The sequence below is a fragment of the Euprymna scolopes genome, chromosome 13, assembly GCF_053919585.1.
Source record: "Euprymna scolopes isolate OS-2025 chromosome 13, ASM5391958v1, whole genome shotgun sequence".
NCBI classification, from domain to species: Eukaryota; Metazoa; Mollusca; class Cephalopoda; order Sepiida; family Sepiolidae; genus Euprymna; species Euprymna scolopes.
Window position 1 is genome coordinate 64,284,688 of NC_136494.1, and position 18,312 is coordinate 64,302,999.

Sequence of the window (18,312 nt, forward strand, 5' to 3'; positions counted from 1 at the left end):
TGACATCAAAGTTCAATTCGGATGAATACTAAAAGGAAAGTGTTTTTAATTGCTACTCTTTTTCTTTCTCTGCTCCATTGCTTTCGTCGTCATTCGCAAAAGCAAGATATTTTTACAAAAACATTTGAACTGAAAATATTTTTCAAACAATGAAAATCATTTCAAACTCCAGAAAAAGCAATCATATGTGAAATTCTATAAAACAGAAATGAAACATTTTTTGCAGGGACACCTGCTACACGACATGATGCGCCTCAACTCTCCAAGCCCATCCTAGATGGCTAAAATGCAACAGACTGAAATCCTTTACGCCTGCATCTTTATCTCCAGTGAACACATTACATGCAGAAATAAACTCTCTTTTACACACACATATCCACAATAGAACTTTGAAACGAACTTTTATCTACTTCTTATTCAAGAACTTTAAAACTTCCAAAAAAACTTTGGTCTTTCAATGTATATTTTACATTTCTGGAAAATTATATAAATATATTTTGTTCGTTAATTCATGTTTTCTCATTTCATTCCCAAAATCCTGCTGTTGTGTTAGAACTTGCTTACTAGTGACCCATTCATGTTTTTATTCTTCAATTTAAATACATATTTATTCATTGTTAGCGCTGTTTTTAACACTTTCCAAAGACGTAATATCACCAAAAAAAACTTACATGTAGCCAGGAATGGCATTACAATCGACACAAAGTGTTTCCTTTCCACATATCGGACATAATCCCGAAATTATGCCATCGATTTTTTAAACATGATCTATATTTTCATATTTTATTTATATTTATCTCTATCATTTTCTTTTTTCTTTTTTTTTTTTTTCTCAAGAGGTCCAATGGAACTTGGAATAAAACCCAGTGAAGCGTCTGATCGTCTCAACATTTTCCAGTCGCAGTTTGATGAACTCTGGTCGAAATACATTACATATTCAGGTGGTGAGGAATTGTTTGGCCTTCCTGTCACGCAGTATCCTGACCTTCAAAGAATAAAGAGGGAACTGAATCTCCTACAAAAACTTTACCAACTCTATAACACAGTCCTCGAAAGTGTTAGTGGTTATTACGACGTTCCTTGGACAGAGATTGATATTGACAAAATCAACAGCGAACTCTTGGAATTCCAGAACAGGTCAGGAACATATTCGCATTAAATACAAATGTACTATTGAAACATTTTTTCACGTGTTTTTTTTTTTAATTTCATATAGTCACCAATCATCAAAACCCGGAGGCCACTGAAGGATAAAGGTTAATGGGTACCGTAATGGAAATTTGATCATTTATTTTAGTGGGCGGCTTTTCAAGAACCTGTTCACGTTGGACTTGAAAATGACCATGCCATAGTCAGCTTGGAAGCAGCTTCTTGGTATTGTGTTTCATAGACGAGTAATCTAGGGAAAAAACTCTTCTGGAATTTTCGCTTAGATTTAGACACAGATAGAAAGTAAGGGAAATTGCTAATAGTTGTCATAGCTAGTCGGGTGTTTGCCACAAAAGACTTAATGAAGCACCTGTCATGAAAATAATGATAACGCTAAGAGAGGCTGGCAACGTCTCTTCTATGTGACGGAAGCTGCAGAGAGGAGAAACGGACATCATTCACTAGATGCCAAAATCGGTTTTGTACCCTGTTTAGACGGGGGAGGATGCTCTGAGCAGGTCTTTCCAAGATATGGCAAAAGTATTTCATTCTAAGACATACTTGGCTCTTATACAGAGCATATATATATATATATATATATATATATATACATATATATCATAATTAGACCCATGTAGCATTTTAACTGACACATCAAACTTTTATTTGACTAGCCAGTGTTAGTTTGTTATTGTTGAATCGTGTTATTGACAATATAATAATGTTCTGTGGCACAATGTATTTGAAAAAAAAATACTTAATCCGGTCTAGATATACTGCTAATATGCAGCATCTTTAAATAATCACCCAAAAATCAAAGCATACTTGCAGAATTGCCCGTGGCATAACGGATAAAGTACTAAGTAAAATTTTGTTCTAAGTGACAATCTTCTGGGGGTTTAATCCCTACTACACACGATACTAAGAATACAATTAAGATTTCTACGTAGTCATAGGTAACGGAATGATAGCATGCTACCCTCATGCGTTTAATAAAGGATTTTGTTAGAAATTCTTTAAAGATTTTGGGGTTTGATAGGATACACCCCAAGAAGGTTGGGGGTTACATTAGGCGAAATGTTGTAATACCCAAGATAAGAAGAGTATTCTGAATAATTCAAATAATAATACGAGATAATATTCTCTCTTCTGAGGCATGAATGTCTGCCAAGTCATTTTACTTGGATTTCTGCAGCACGATTTCTGGCATTGGTTATGGTTATTCTTAGATGACAGTTACATCTTTAGGAATTCACCAAGAAGCATGCTTATAATACGATGAGATGATTATAAAAGGTACATAACAGCGAAGGAAGCAAATGGGATAAATAGCATGCACACATATTAAAATAGAAATAAAAGAAAAACGAAAAGAATAGAAAAAGTCACCAGTTAACTGAAGACATCTATAGTATTTTATGATTAAAAGATTGAATAAAACATGATTAAATGACAAGACATTTATCTCTCTTTCTATATATATAGATATATATGTGTGTGTGTGTGTGTGTGTGTGTGTGTGTGTGTGTGTGTGTGTGTGTGTGTGTGTGTGATATTGTCTGTTTGTCTGTCTGTCTGTCTGAGGAATGGTCTCTACCAAACTTCTCAATCAGACATATCAGATTTGAACTTGTGGGACAAATTCGATTTGATCTTTAGCCGGTAAAATAATTGCTAAGGGGTCAAAACAATTAAAAAAAAAACATGGAACTTGGTATGCGTAAAGCGACTTAAAAGACTTTTCTGTGAAAATATACATTTATATGTTAAATTTGGTTAAATTTGTAGCATTTTCTTATCTATCTGATGATAGCTCAAGCCATAACGACTTAGGCTTGAGCATGAAATGTTTTAGTTTCAATTCTAGCTGATGGCAACCAAGTCTTTTTTTTTCATTTGAAATCACCACAATATATTGGGTACAGTATTGGCTCTATAATAATGAATACGAAATATTCATGAATTAAAACATCATATTAAAGCATATTTTATAAACAGGTAATACCAGGCAGCCTGCTAGTATTGCTATAATTTTACAAGACTACCTATAATATATAAACCTTATATAGTTATTATATGTAAACTTTATATAGTTATAATTTTACAAGTCATTTTCAATCAATTAAGTGTTCATTTACAAAAGCGAACACGTATTTCGTAAAGAAAGTTCAGTAGGTAGACTTAAAGCTTAGAGCTGTGTATACCACTATGTTTGTAGTATGTAGATATGCGTATGTGAGTAATATACAGAGTAACACTGTGTGTATGTGTATCTACCTTTGTTATCCTCTTTTTTTTTTTCATTTTTCTTAAACTTTTTCTTCTAGGGGATAGGACATCCAACCAGATGTCTGACATTTACCCCTATTTTAGTGAGTCCAACCAAGAGATCTTTTCAGGATTCTAGCCGTCCCTTTCAGTGCAATCGTTTGTATTTCACTTGCACTTGGTTCACCGGGTATGCTTGCTATGTACTTTTTAAAGTTCTTTTTCATAAGCCCAGTTGCTCCTATGATGACTGGTATAATTGAAACGTCTTTTAATTTCCAATTTCGTTTCATATCATACATAAGTCCTTGATACTTTGTTATCTTTTCCCTCTCAGCTCTGTTAAGCCCTGTATCATTGGGTACACTGACCTCTATTACGGTCGCTTTTTTGTTTGCTCTGTCCCAAATCACTATATCTGGTTTAACAGCTGCGTTTTCTAGATATGTAGCCGTAGGGATTATGTAGTCATAGTGAATAGTGTAGTTGTCATTCCCAACTGTTCGTTCGGGTATATGTTCCCAGGATTTTTTACTACACTGAATGTTGAGTTTCTTACATATCTTCCAGTGAAGGTATTTGCAAACTCCGTTATGGCGATCTGTATAATAACCATCTCCAAGTAGGACTTTGCAACCAGAAATCAGGTGGCCCACACTCTCAACCTCAGTGCTACAGAACCTGCATTTATTATTGTTGCTTAGACCACACATCTTTTTGAAGGCGTTTGTCATGAGGCCCTGGTCTTGTGCTGCCAATATCAACCTGTCTTGGTCGTAATGGAGGGATCCTCTTTTGAGCCAGTTCAGGGAACCATCCCTATCAATATATTCTTGGGATATTTCAGTCGGTAGGTATTTTGCCCGTTTATGGTTGGTCCATTCTTCTGTTTTAACACTATGGAACTGGTAGTATGTGTGTGCGTGTGTGTGAATAACTACCAATTTAGTGCTGTTCGCCTGACTCAATCGGCACTCTTGTTAATATAAAGTTATTCTTGCGTTTAAGTGTTCCTTTTACCTTCACCGGCCAAAGGGCCAGGTTATGGTGAGCATTCTTCGGATGGCCTCTGATCGTGATTTCTTATTTAAATCTTTCGCTCTCTTCTTTTTTTTTTCGATTTTCACACTAGCTCATGAGTTGTGTTCTTTCAAACAAGCACGAATAAGTTGGTGAAAATTCTTACTTGCGTTTGCAATTGAAGGAGAAAAGCATATCGAAACGCACAGGGAAAGAAATGTGGTTGCTATTCAAGGCAGAAACTTTTTAATGTTCGTTTGAAGTTATGTTATGTACAGTGATGATCATATTTATTGGTACGGTAAAATAAAAGTTAAATTTTGTCTAATAAATTCTAAAAAAGGGATTAAATTAAAGAAAATAACAAAGTATATTATGTATTTTTAACTGGCCTTTCCGATGCAGCAATCGGATTTTAGAAAAAATAAATAACAAAGGAACAACAAACATAATTGCAAAAAACCCTTGTTCAAAATTATTGGCACGGCTTTGTTTTTCTTTTAGTATCAGTATAATATCAATCAATTTCCGGTTTACATGCTTTCTGAACTTTTTTATAGCCATATTATGCTTGTTTAACGCTAATTCAGTGAATAATTTTTTTCAGATAATTTTTAGATAGCGATTTATTTAAACTATTATAAGTGACTAAATTATAATTTTCAATCGCCATGGTTAAAACTAAGGAACACAGCGAAGATGTCAGGAAGCTTGTTGTAGCATGCCATACCAATGGGGAGGGCTATGATAAGATTTCAAAGAAGCTAAAACTTCCCAAATCCACTGTTAGCGCCATAATAAACAAGTTCAAATCGCAAGGCCACGTTATGAGTTTAGAGGGTAGAGGGAGAAAAAGGATTCTTTCCCCAAGAGATGAACGGAAAATTGTTCGACAAGTAAAACAAAACCCAAGGATCTCTGTTGGGGAGATTGTTGATGAACAGAGCACCTCTGGAGTGAATGTATCTCGACATACAGTTGGTAGAGTTTTGAAGAGAGCTGGTTTAAAAGCATGTCGTCCGAGAAAGACTCCCTTATTGAAGCCTATGCACCTGAAAGCAAGGCTAGCCTTTGCAAAACGTCATATTGATAAAGATGTTGCATTCTGGAAACGTGTTCTATGGACTGACGAAACGAAAATAGAGTTATTTGGCCATAATAAAGTGTCTTATATTTACAGAAAATCTGGCGAAGCTTTCCTGCCTAAGAACACCATACCCACAGTGAAGCACGGTGGAGGCAGTTTGATGTTTTGGGGATCCTTTGCTGCCTCTGGACCAGGGCGACTTGTTAAGGTCACAGGTAGCATAAAAAAGGAAGATTATGTTAAAATATTGGATGAAAACCTGAAAGACTCTGCTAAAGAGCTCTCACTTGGTCGTCGTTGGTGGTTCATGCAAGATAATGACCCAAAGCATTCGGCTAAACTGGCTAAGAAATGGCTTAAGGACAATCATATTAATGTTTTGGAGTGGCCATCACAAAGCCCAGACCTTAATCCAATTGAAAATTTATGGAGAACATTAAAATTGAGGGTAATGCAAAGGAAGCCTAAGAATCTTATTCAATTGGAGGATTATTGTCAGGAAGAGTGGGCTAAAATTACTACTGAAGAGTGCAACAACTTGGTTGTAAACTATGAAAAGCGACTGAGGAAGGTAATCAAGGCCAAAGGCTATACAATTGATTATTAAATAAATCGTGCCAATACTTTTGAACAAGGGTTTTTTGCAATTATGTTTGTTGTTCCTTTGTTATTTATTTTTTCTAAAATCCGATTGCTGCATCGGAAAGGCCAGTTAAAAATACATAATATACTTTGTTATTTTCTTTAATTTAATCCCTTTTTTAGAATTTATTAGACAAAATTTAACTTTTATTTTACCGTGCCAATAAATATGATCATCACTGTATGTGCATATGGTTACATGCACAGGATTCACTCCTAAACTACTTAACCTGTCATTATGATTTTAGGAACACAGCTGTTAGGCTTATAGGGATTGCAATGTGGCTGTATTTAATTTAATTTAGATGTATGCAAAAGAGTTAAAAAGGAAATGGAAGTCTTTCGCAAATATTCAAATACCGCCGATTTAGAGTATTTTAAAAAGTGTTTTTTTAAGAAACCTTATATAGATACAAACTTCCATTCGAGTATGTTAGCTTTGCATTAAATATTATTCGTTGTTTTTTAGAAATCAATTGAATTTTAATTAATAAATACGTTACCATAGTAATGGAGTATTTCATTAAAAAATTGTACACATTCTCTCTCTCTCTCTCTCTCTCTCTCTCTCTCTCTCTCTGTATATATATATATATATATATATATATGTTTATACACACACACACACACACACGCACACACATATATATATATATATATATGTGTGTGTGTGTGTATATATATGTGTGTGTGTGTGTGTATATATACAGAAAGAGAGGGGATGTGTACAATTTTTGAATGAAATACTCCATTACTATGGTAACATATTTATACATATATATATATATATATATATATATATATATATATATATATATATATATATATATAGTACCTAACTTTGTAGAAATTGAAAGACTTACATTTTTTCTCTTTTATAACTTTTGTTTATTTCATCTTGAATTTCTTCATTATAGACGTTTCGTTAATAGGGTGGCAATTTTATGATTTTATGTATTCATAAAAATCTCCTGTACATGATGGACCTGATGGTTTTATTTGTAAAAAAATTAACTTTTTGTTGGTAACATTGAATGGAAATAACATCTGATGAATTGGTGAAAAAAGGGAGATTTTTATGAACACATAAAATCATAAAATTGCCATCCGTTAACGAAACGGCTGTAATGAAGAAATCCAAGATGAAATAAACAAATGTTATAAAAAGAAAAATATGAGTGTTTGAATTTCAACAAAGTTTTGTACTATATATGCTCTGCACCTATAAAATAGATACATTGAGCTTTTCTTGAAATTAACGGTGATTCGGTTTTTATCATAAAAATCTCAACCCGTTAAACAAAAACGGTATACATTGAAATTAACAATATTTCAAAAATAAACATTTATAATATATATAGGAAATTAGACCTGGAGTCTAAAGAGCAAAGTTTGTTTTAATGTATTAGAAAATGTATTTATACTTTTAAAATGAAACAGTGCCCATTGTACTGTAGATATATAATAAGCTCAATAGGTATAAGCATCTTAGAGCTATTTTAATACTGAGTAAAACGATTCATAATTGTTAATTAAAAATCAGTTTCAAAAGGAAAAAAACAAACAAAATCAACTCGATTGTACGATCGTTTCGGAAACGATGTTCATTTTATTGAAATTGACAATAAGTATTGACAATAATTGGACAAAAGTTTTGTACTTCACAAACAAAGTCTCCTCATCAGCAACAAATAGAGGCACGTGGTTGTTATGGAAATCAGACATGAAAAGCATGAAAATTTTTACGATTTTGAACACCAGTAAATTCATCATAACTTTTGTTTTACTGAACGAAAATTATTTTTTTTTTTCACAATATAGCTGAGAAAGTGATCTATGAACTGTAATAATTGTTTGGAATTTAGTCGATAAATGAGTGAGCGGTGAAGCTTTAAAACAGTTTCAAATGATTAAACTGCCACTTAACCATATATTCAAGCACGGTAGTGTTTGAATGATATGTGTGTGTGTGTGTGTGTGTGTGTGTGTGTGTGTGTGTGTGTGTGTGTGTGTGCGTGCGTGCGTGCGTGCGTGCGTGTGTGTGTGTGTGTGTGTGTGTGTGTGTGTGTGTGTGTGTGTGTGTGTGTGTGTGTGTGTGTGTGTGTGTGTGTGTGTGAAAAAGAAATTATCTTTGAAAATTATGATTATGCTGACGACGTTGAGTATTTACGAACAGAATAAGAAAAGGTATTCTGGTCTGATATTTTGTTGGATTCTATATCAAATCAATCTCATTTGTTTATATTCAATATTCTGATATTTATGAAACAACAAAAACGAATTAGCAAAAATGTTTCAGTGGTCATTACAAAAGAAAAGCTAAGCGAATACTTTTTAGAGTGGTCTGAAAAGACTGAAAATATTTTCAAATATTCAATTAGTCCTAGACGTCAGACAGTATTATGGAGATACGGAAATAATTATGGATCGTTTGTTATCAAATATAAAATATGTAATATATATATATATATATATATATATATATATATATATATTAGCATTTTTTTATGTCTCATCAGTACTCTGATTGGATCGCAAATGTTGAAACGTTAATCGATCCGTGTAGACTTCCTATGTTACCATAATTTTATTTATATGTATACTCTCTCTCTCTCTCTCTCTCTCTCTATATATATATATATATATATATATATATATATATATATATATATATATATATATATATATATATATGTATATTATAAATATATTTATGGTTTACACCAGTATATATATATAAGATTTTCCATCAGTATATATATAATGAATATAATGCGTGTGTGTGTGTGTGTATTATCTTTGTGAGCATTGGCGCAAAAAAATTTGTGAAGCTTAATTGCCATATGTATTTTCAAAATTTATTACTTAGCTCTACTTACTTATCGAGCACTGTCGAAGTAAATCCTGGCTTGAGGTAGTTGCCTGTCTAGCCGCACTGATGAGCTGTGAAACAGCGAAACAATACTGTATGTGGATGACTATATATATATATATATATATATATATATATATATATATATATATATATATATATATAGCCTGTTTATTATACAAACATTATTGGATACATATGTGCATCAGCCCAAAGAGCGATACTGAACCCAGAGTCAAGAATACATTCGTTTTTTTATAAGATACTAGGGGGAGGGTACCCGGCGTGGCCGGGTGTTTGGAGGTGTGTATGTAGGAGAGGGTGACTACTCTGTTTTAATATTATAAAAAAAACACGATGTTAAGAAAAATTGGAAAAATCAATACAAAACCAAACAGCGAACAAACGTAAACAAAAAAAAGGGGGGAAGGTGTAAAAGAGAAAAAAAAAGTTTAGGTAGAAAGACAGGCTCGAACCCGAAATATCGAGGCTAAGGCGGAAAAAAATTGGCGATATGTTACCCCTACGCCAAGGAGACGTAGAACTGAGAACGGAAAAATTTAAACCTTTAAAAACACTAGCAGGTTGTTTTAAACTAACGTCAACGTTTTCTAGGTCAAACATGACGTAATTGTCGTAGTAGCAGGAGCAGAGAAAATGAAGGAACGATTTTTTCTGTACAAAACTGATGATTTTAGGGTGAAGGAATTAATGTTTTTGGCAAATTTTTCGATATTTGTCGGGCGAAGATTGGAACTTTAAAATGATACCTATCTGGCGAAAATCCGTGACCCGTGTGTAAAGTTATTGCGAGACATACATACATACATACATACATACATACATACATACATACACATACATACATACACATACATACATACATACATTTTCGCTTTTATATATATGTTGTGGAGACGCCCATTAATTAGCATACGTGGGTGAAAATAAGCAGTAGGGGTTTTTGAGGGAAGTGTGGTGAAAGAAGGGAGTAGGGGTGGGAGGTTAAGAAAGAGTGGGAAATACAATCCGATGCGTTCAAACTTTAGTAGTTGGGAGGTATTGGTAATATTTTTACTTGATGGTCGGCCTAAGTTTTTGCTGTGGTCTGAAGTAATATTATGCCTTTATCATTGTTAACTTTCTTAACTGGTTTTTATGGATGTTTTTTTTTCTATTGGCGACTACATTATTCATCTATTTTATTGTTAAGCTCTATTTATTTATCTATTTTATTTTATTCATTGCTTTTTTATCTGTTAATTTTCTCCTCGTTTTCAAATTATTAAATTATTTATTTATTTATAAGATTTTAGCGGGGGGTATCCGGCGTTACCCGGGTGTTTGTAGGTGTGTGTATGGAGGAGGATAAGTAATAACCCTGAAACGATGTTAAAAAAATCAGAAAAAACAAAAAAAAAGCGAAAAAAAAACGCTGCGTGTATAGGGGGGGGAAGTAAACTAAAGAATAAGCGAAGTAAAAAAAATAAAGAAACGTTGCCTGCGTGTCTAAAGATGTAAAAGAAAAAAAATAGTTTTGGTCGTGAGGCTGGATTGAACCCGGGAGCCTTAACGCGGAGGTGAAACAAACTCCAACCACTTAACCGTGTAGGCCAAGAGTAAGAGGCATTGATTACAGTGCTAAAATAAGGCTTATAAAGCGGGTGAAAGAGGTTTGATTGACAGATAGCCACTAAATGAGGTCATCGCGGGAGCGTTACGAGATGTGTAGCAGTATTTTATTTTATTTTTGTTTTACTTCACATTAGCGTTTATTAAATTACGTATTTCGTTTCCTGTCAAGACATCTTTCTCTATCTGTCTCTGTCTCTCTCTCTCTGTGTTTGCGTTTGTGTATGTCTCTCTCTCTCTCTCTCACACACACACACACTTCGTCTTCCTTACTCTAAAGACTGTTACTAAAAAAGAAAATGGCGTCTGGCTGTTTTTTTTTTTGTAAAAACTTCGATCGTTTATATTTTTGTAAGCGTATTTTTTTTTACTTCACATTTTTAGCTTGTTATTTTTCGTTTAACTATCGTATTTAACTATTTTTAATGTAACATTTGGTAACATTGTCATAACGTAGAAGTTCATAGCTTAGCTTGTGTGAAGGTTAAATTCTTTTTACCGATAACAACAATTTTTAAATTCAGACTGCCATTAGAGCTTGCTGACATCAAGATCACGTGACATGACTCAGCGGGTTTTAAATACAAGTTGACCCAAAATAAACGGCCCCGTTTATACTTTATGTAGAAGAGTTGGCGCCCGTATATTTTTGGGCAGTTATAAATCGATTTAAAAATATGTAATGTTTAACATTAAAATGTCACTTTTTTAAGACTCTCCCTGCAGAAAATCGATCAGTTGACGCACTTCTGATGTTCTTTTTGGGCTAATTTTTCGATATTTGTCGTCCGGAGGGTGGGGCTTTAATATGATACCAAGTTTGTGAATTTTTGTTCCATCGGTCAAAAGTTTTTAGATGACACACAAACATACATACATGCATACATTTTCGCTTTTATATATAGAGATATGTCCATATGGTTAAATTAACAGCCAGTGAGCTTATTTATATGATTTAAATTAAGATGGTATATTGGGAGTTATATTTTCCACTCAACTGCAGTGTCTGAAGTAATTTGTGACAAAGGCTTTCATATATATATGTAAACTTATTTCGATGCTTCTCATTCTTTTACTTGGGTTGTTTATCTTTTCCTTAACATTAGAGTATAAATATATTTATTCTTTATTATAGAGATAGATTTTCCAGACCCTATACATCTAAACAGGTACATAATAGATTATATTTTTCTATATTGGTGGAATATTTCATTCTCAAAGCCCTCTAGTTAGAGTACTTAGTTATTGTTTAGAATCAATTATGAGGTTGGTTTGCTTGTGCAATGTTGTTTTGCAATAATACTCTCTGATAGGCTCATAAGAGTAGTGGTTGATGGGCAGAAATCAGAGGCCATCAGTATTAATGCTGGAGTCCCTCAGGGGTCCATCCTGGGCCAACTATCTTCCTTATCTACATCAATGATCTCCCAAAACACATACTTAAATCATTCGTTGACATCTATGCTGATGACACAACCATCTATGGCAAAGGCTGTAAATGACAAAGTTCTTTCTGATTCTCTCTCCTCTGATCTCGAGCGCATGGTACAGTGGGGGAAAAGGTGGCTGGTTACATTTACTGCATCTAAAACCAAGCTCCTATCTTTACATCATCAACGCACTGATCGCCATCTAGCATTAATTGAAATGGATGGCTCTCGACTAGGGGAAGCTCCATGCTCTGATAAGCTTCTGGGCTAGACCTGTACTCATGACCTGAAATGGAACACGTACATAAAGACTATTGCCAAGGTCACTGGAAAAATGGTAGGATCCTTCTACCGCTCCAGAAGATATCTCACTGCTGATGCAATTCTCTACTTATATAAAAGCCAAGTACGTCCAAAGATGGAGTACTTTTACCACATCTGGGCAGGAGCTGATAAAAACACTCTATCCTGCCTTGACAGAGTACAAAATAGGCTTCGTGGCTTAGTTGGGGATGCCCTTTTCTCTTCCCTGAAACCTCTCTCCCACAGGAGAGATGTTGCAAGCCTTTCTTTGTTTTATCGTTATTTCCATGGCAGGTGCTCATCTAAGCTCCAATCTCTGGTTCCCCCTTGCTGATCTTTCACGAAAAACACCCGTCTAGCTGAAATCACTGTCAAAAATTTTCCCCACTCTTTATCTGTGCCAAAACCAAAACGAAGATTCCATGAACAAAGTTTCTTTCTTAGAAGTGCATGCCTGTTTCTCTGTTCCATCTGCCTGTTTCCCACTTGACTACAACTTGGATGTCTTCAAGTCCAACATAAACAAATTCCTGATGAACCGCTCCCTTAAGCAGACCCTTTATCAAATCTCAACATTAACGTACTGTACACGCAATAACCCTTATGCCCGAGTGGCTTCCGGGACTTGATCAGTGGTTACCACCTTGTAAAAAAAAAAAAAAAATACTCTCTGTATGTATATATGAACATTCTAATTACAAGCGTGCTAGACCCTTAGATTATTTTCGTTAATCATTTTCAGGTATTTAATTATTAAGTATGCAAAGTGTGCTCACCTTTATCCATTTAATGGCATATTCTGTTTCTGTTCGTTTAGCTTAGTATTAAATGGTAGCACCTGAGATGGTGTTGAGCAGTAACAAGAGGATGTTTCGTTCCTTAATTTAGCTAAGTTATTTATGCTAGCCTATTCTTCAAAGCGTTTCGGTGAGTGTAGTTAATTATTAATTAGAGGTGTATCGGTTTTTAGTAAGTGTAGTTATTAATTTGCAGTGTATCAGGACTACTTTGTATTCTTTCAACTTTTCCCTTGGTTCATTTATTAATTAATTAAGATATTGGGAGTAAGGGATTATGATTTGTAGTATTATTGGTAGGAGAAGATCACTATTCGTTTTTTTTTTTTACATCTTATTTAAGGTGTAGCTTCCAAAGTGTTTGCAGCTTATAGCCGATTCTACTTTTACATTTAATAATTTGTTGCGGTCCTTTAAACTAATAGTCTCATGTTTCTCCACTAAACGTAGATAACAGAGTGAACTTAATGAACTACATGTTTCAGCCTTCCTAAGTATTTTCCATTTGACTTAAGGTGTGTTTTTTTTTCGCCTTGATTAACTTCCAGTAGTGTACCGAGAGTGAGGTGTCCATCGCATATTCTTTGTTATTCATTGATAGTGTATGACTGTAGAATCTGTTTTTTAAAGGTCATTGAGGTTCATTTTCTTTTTTTACAAAAGAGTCACCAATTATTAAGGGCCGGAGGCCATTTGAGGATAAGGGTTAATGAGTGTACAGTAATCAATGGGACAATATCGTAATAATCGTTAGTAGTGGAAATTTGGTAAATTGGATTACTGAAAGGGATGACTCAAGAACTTGTTCATAATGGACTTGAAGACAACCATATTGTAGTCAGTTGAAAAGCAGGAAAACGAAAGAGAGTTCCACAGGCGTACAGTTCTAAGAAAGAAGCTTTGTTCATGGAATCTACGTTTAGGTTTAGGCACAGATAAAGAGTGGGGAAAATTATTGATAATGGTTTCAACTAGACGAGTGTTTTTTGTGAATGTTTTCCATGGGAAAGAGCTTGCAGGGAAGAGAAAAGGGTATCTCCCATAAGGCTACGAAGTCTACTTTGAACTCTGTCAATGCAAGATAAGATCTTCCTGGCAGCTCCTGCCCAGATGTGGCAACAGTACTTCATCCTTGGATGTACTTGGCTCTTATACAAGTACAGAATTGTATCAGCAGTGAGATATGTACTGGAGTGATAGAACGATCCCACCATTTTTCCAGCAGCCCTGGCAACAGATTTGAGGTACATGTTCCATCTCAGATGAACCGTGAAGGTCAGACCCAGAAGCTTGTGAAAACATGGAGCCTCCCCAAGACGAGAGCCATTCATTTCGATTGATGCCAGATGGGGATCAGAGCCTTGATGATGTAAAAATAGAAGTTTGGCTTTAGATGCATTAAAATTAACCAGCTACCTCTTTCCCTATTGCACCACATGTTCAAGATAAGAAGATAGAAAAGCAGAGAGAAGCTCGTTGTTTACGGCTTTTTAAGTGTTGCCCTAGATGGTAGTGTCGTCAGCATAAATGTCTACGAATGATCTTAGGATGTGATTTGAGACACAGGAGGAAAATAAGAGGGGGAGTTGGCGGCGCTGATCGCATAGGATAGAATTAGCTACAAAGTTCTTGGCAAAGAGTTTGGCTTTGTATGATGCTGAAAAAATTACTTCAGGTCCATTGATGATGGTACTCACACACTTCTATTCATAACCCTGTTTGTTACTTGTCAAAACTGGTGGGAACCAACTTGCTGCTCAGCTACTTGGGATTTAACTGACTGAGCATATAACTCTCTTGTGTTTTTAATTACTAGGTGCTCCCTATGTAGAATTTTGTATTTCTGGGTTTTCTATGGTACATATTTTAGTATATCACCGAAGATGTGAGCATTCAGTCGGTCTTTGGTAATTGCAGGTTTTTCTGTTATCAATATTATTAGTGTCTGTAGTAGGATTATTTCTTCTTAATATTTTAATAGTGTGCATTTTTTTTTTTTTTAATTTTCAGTACAGCTATAGCTGAGTTTTAAGGTGATTTGTTAAAGATTTTATGTAGTGTACTACCTGGTTGGAAGTGTTTATCTATAAGATGTAGATACCTATTCCTAAGTTTTGTTTTTACCATTAGGTTGAGGGGGGGGGCAAACCAGATTATTTTTCTCCTTCGATTATTAGATCTATACCTCAAAATGAGAAATAATCAACTTCTAAATGGAACACTCAACTTCAAAATGTATAAATCAAATTCAAATTGAGATATTCTTTTTTCAATTAATTTATATATATATATATATATATATATATATATATATATATATCATTTTTGATGATACAGAACTTTCTTCTCTCTTATATATATAATTATATATATATATATATATATATATATATATATATATATATATATATATATATATATATATATATAGCATATATATATATATATACATAGCAGAGTTGTCCTTGGCCTGATGAAGCGATTCCCTTACTGGGTTTTCGCTGAAACATGTATGCTTATATGTAGCCATTTGTTTGTAAACTAAATTCACTAATTTTGGCTCTGTCTAAACATTGAGCACTCTTTTGGGTGACACACTTATATATTTTATTTTAAACAAACAAATAATTACTACCAATACAATATATATATATATATATATATATATATATATATATATATATATATATATATATATATATATATATATATATATATATATATATATAAGAGAGAAGAAAGTCCTGTATCGGAAAAAATGATGTTTCATGATAATGCTGGAGAAACCTCTACAAAAGAAGCAGTCGAAATTGGAAAGACCTGGTAAGAAAAATTGGTGTGCATCTACCAACAGTGCACCATTGGATACATCAGGGTGCTGAAAAGATTGACTCTAGAAAATATATAATTACGCAAGAGCATAAGAATTTTATGGCCGAATTAATTGAAGACTTTCCTTAGGTCACACTCCAAGACATCGCAAATAAGTTAATCGACGATTATGAGATTGCAAAAGAGTTTATGAGAACGTAGTTGGACTCGATGGCCTTTACTTTAAAGTAGTTTTTTTTTATGAAAGGAGTTTTATCTTAGTTATTGATAACATCCCTTGCCATACTTCAATTGAAGAAGTTATGGGGGAGGATGAATTTAAGCAACACCACATTTTAAGACTTGCCCCCTATAGTCCAATGTTAAATCCTATTGAAAAGGTTTATTTACCCTAAGATATGCACTATCTTCTTATCTGGAATACAGAGATTACTTCCCTCTGTAATTAACTTAGATGATATTAAATTTTAAAAAAAAGTTTATGTTATTTTGTATCTCGTTGAAGTATAAAATAAAAAGAATAAATATTAAATTTATTTGAATTATATTAATTCTCAATTTTTTAAGATTGATTACTTCTCATTTCGAAGTTGACTAATCCATTTTGAAGTTGATTAATTTTTTTACTTGAAAATAAGTCCCTCTTAAAGTTGATTATTATCATTTTGAACGTGATCAGTTATAGTCATATATTTTGTTTCTATTATATTTAAGGTCACCATTTTTGTATCCACTATAATTTAGTGCATTGTTATAAATATTTTTTGCATCGATTGAATATTTCCTCATTGGAGGAGTTATTATTTATCCTACGTTCAATTGATTTATGTTTGTGCTTAATAATAGAGGGTGGGTGGTTGGAGCATGGGTGGATAAATGTGAGGTTTGTGTTATGTTTAATATAACTTTGTAATTGTAAATTTGTAGGTATTGGTAGCTAAATCAAAGGTGACGTCCAGAAAGTTGACTTGTTTAATATTGCTCGTAATTTCCACCTTAAGGCCCATATTTTTCATAACCTTTTGTATTTTTCTTGAAGTCCATCACATTTTATGCTTGTGGCAGCCTTAACTATCATCAGACGTTCGTCCTTGTATAAACCTATATCCTCAATTTTTATGTCGCTAGTTAGGGGAATGTAATGTAGTATGAATAATCCAACTAGGTCTGCAGCTTCTGCCGAGTCCAGGGATCCATGACTAGGTCAAAGAAGCCATTTCGCCTATTTTTTGTCCATTGATCACCGTTACTCTTCATTGCTATATTGATATCACTCTCTGCTACAGAAGCTGCAGACCTAGTTGGATTATTCATATTACATTACATTCCCCTTACTAGCGACATAAAAGTTGAGTTTTTGGCAAACTCAATTGCTTTTATGAACAGCTCCATGATATCGAATTGTATGAAGGCGCATTTTTTCTTGTCAGTAATATTGGATTGGTGAACCATTGAGTCCAAGATATTAATCCATTGGTTGAAGGTGCATTTTACAGCCCGCTAGTTGTATATATATATATATATATATATATATATATATATAGTTATTATAGTTATATATCTATTATATATATAAATCCATAATCCTGTCTGTTTGTTTGTTTGTTTGTTCACAATTTGATTAATATATACAAAACTTCCTGCTGAAAACGGTTATCTATATAAATTTTTATTTACTATAAGATTTTCTATATAAATAAATAGCATCACGATCAATATATATACACTATATTGAAGGCAATGTACATAATAGAACTAATCTAATTTGCATATTATATTAAAGACAATCTTTTTAAATAATTCGCTCAATTAAAATTACTGATTATAGTAATGTAATTGATGTAATTGTTCTATTTAAGAGTATTATTTAAAGTTAATTTATTTAAATTATTTTAATTCAAGTTATTTTGTACTATTTGCTAAACTGTCACATTTTAAGTAATTTTCACTGATATTTCACTTCCGATTATGAACGCATATAGTTTTTAACCAAATCGAGAGATATGGTGATAAAATGATTTGTTTTAATTATTTATTTTCTATAAATGTAAAAGTTAAAAATATTGATAAAAAAAATAAATAATTAGGCTAAGGATGATTTTATTTTTTGACGAAATATTTTAAATCGTTAGCCCTCTATTAAAGTCTCGGCTATAAATGTCGATTCATTGTAAGTTGTGAGCACGTTTACCAAAAGGTTAAAATTTATTTCCTACGGACGATTTTAAAATCATTTTTCAACTATTCACGTGACTGTCTGAATTTTATTATCGTTTCCAT

At 33.3% G+C, this 18,312-nt stretch overlaps 1 protein-coding gene across 1 annotated transcript in view; it reads left to right on the forward strand.

Annotated features, from left to right (window-relative positions):
* The window catches only part of LOC145292051 (dynein axonemal heavy chain 5-like), a 579,775-nt gene that overhangs the window by 204,788 nt on the left and 356,675 nt on the right, over positions 1-18,312 (forward strand). The window contains exon 28 of the mRNA XM_080138079.1: positions 838-1,137. Coding sequence (XP_079994205.1) covers positions 838-1,137 — 300 coding nt within the window. The remainder of the gene's footprint in view (positions 1-837; positions 1,138-18,312) is intronic.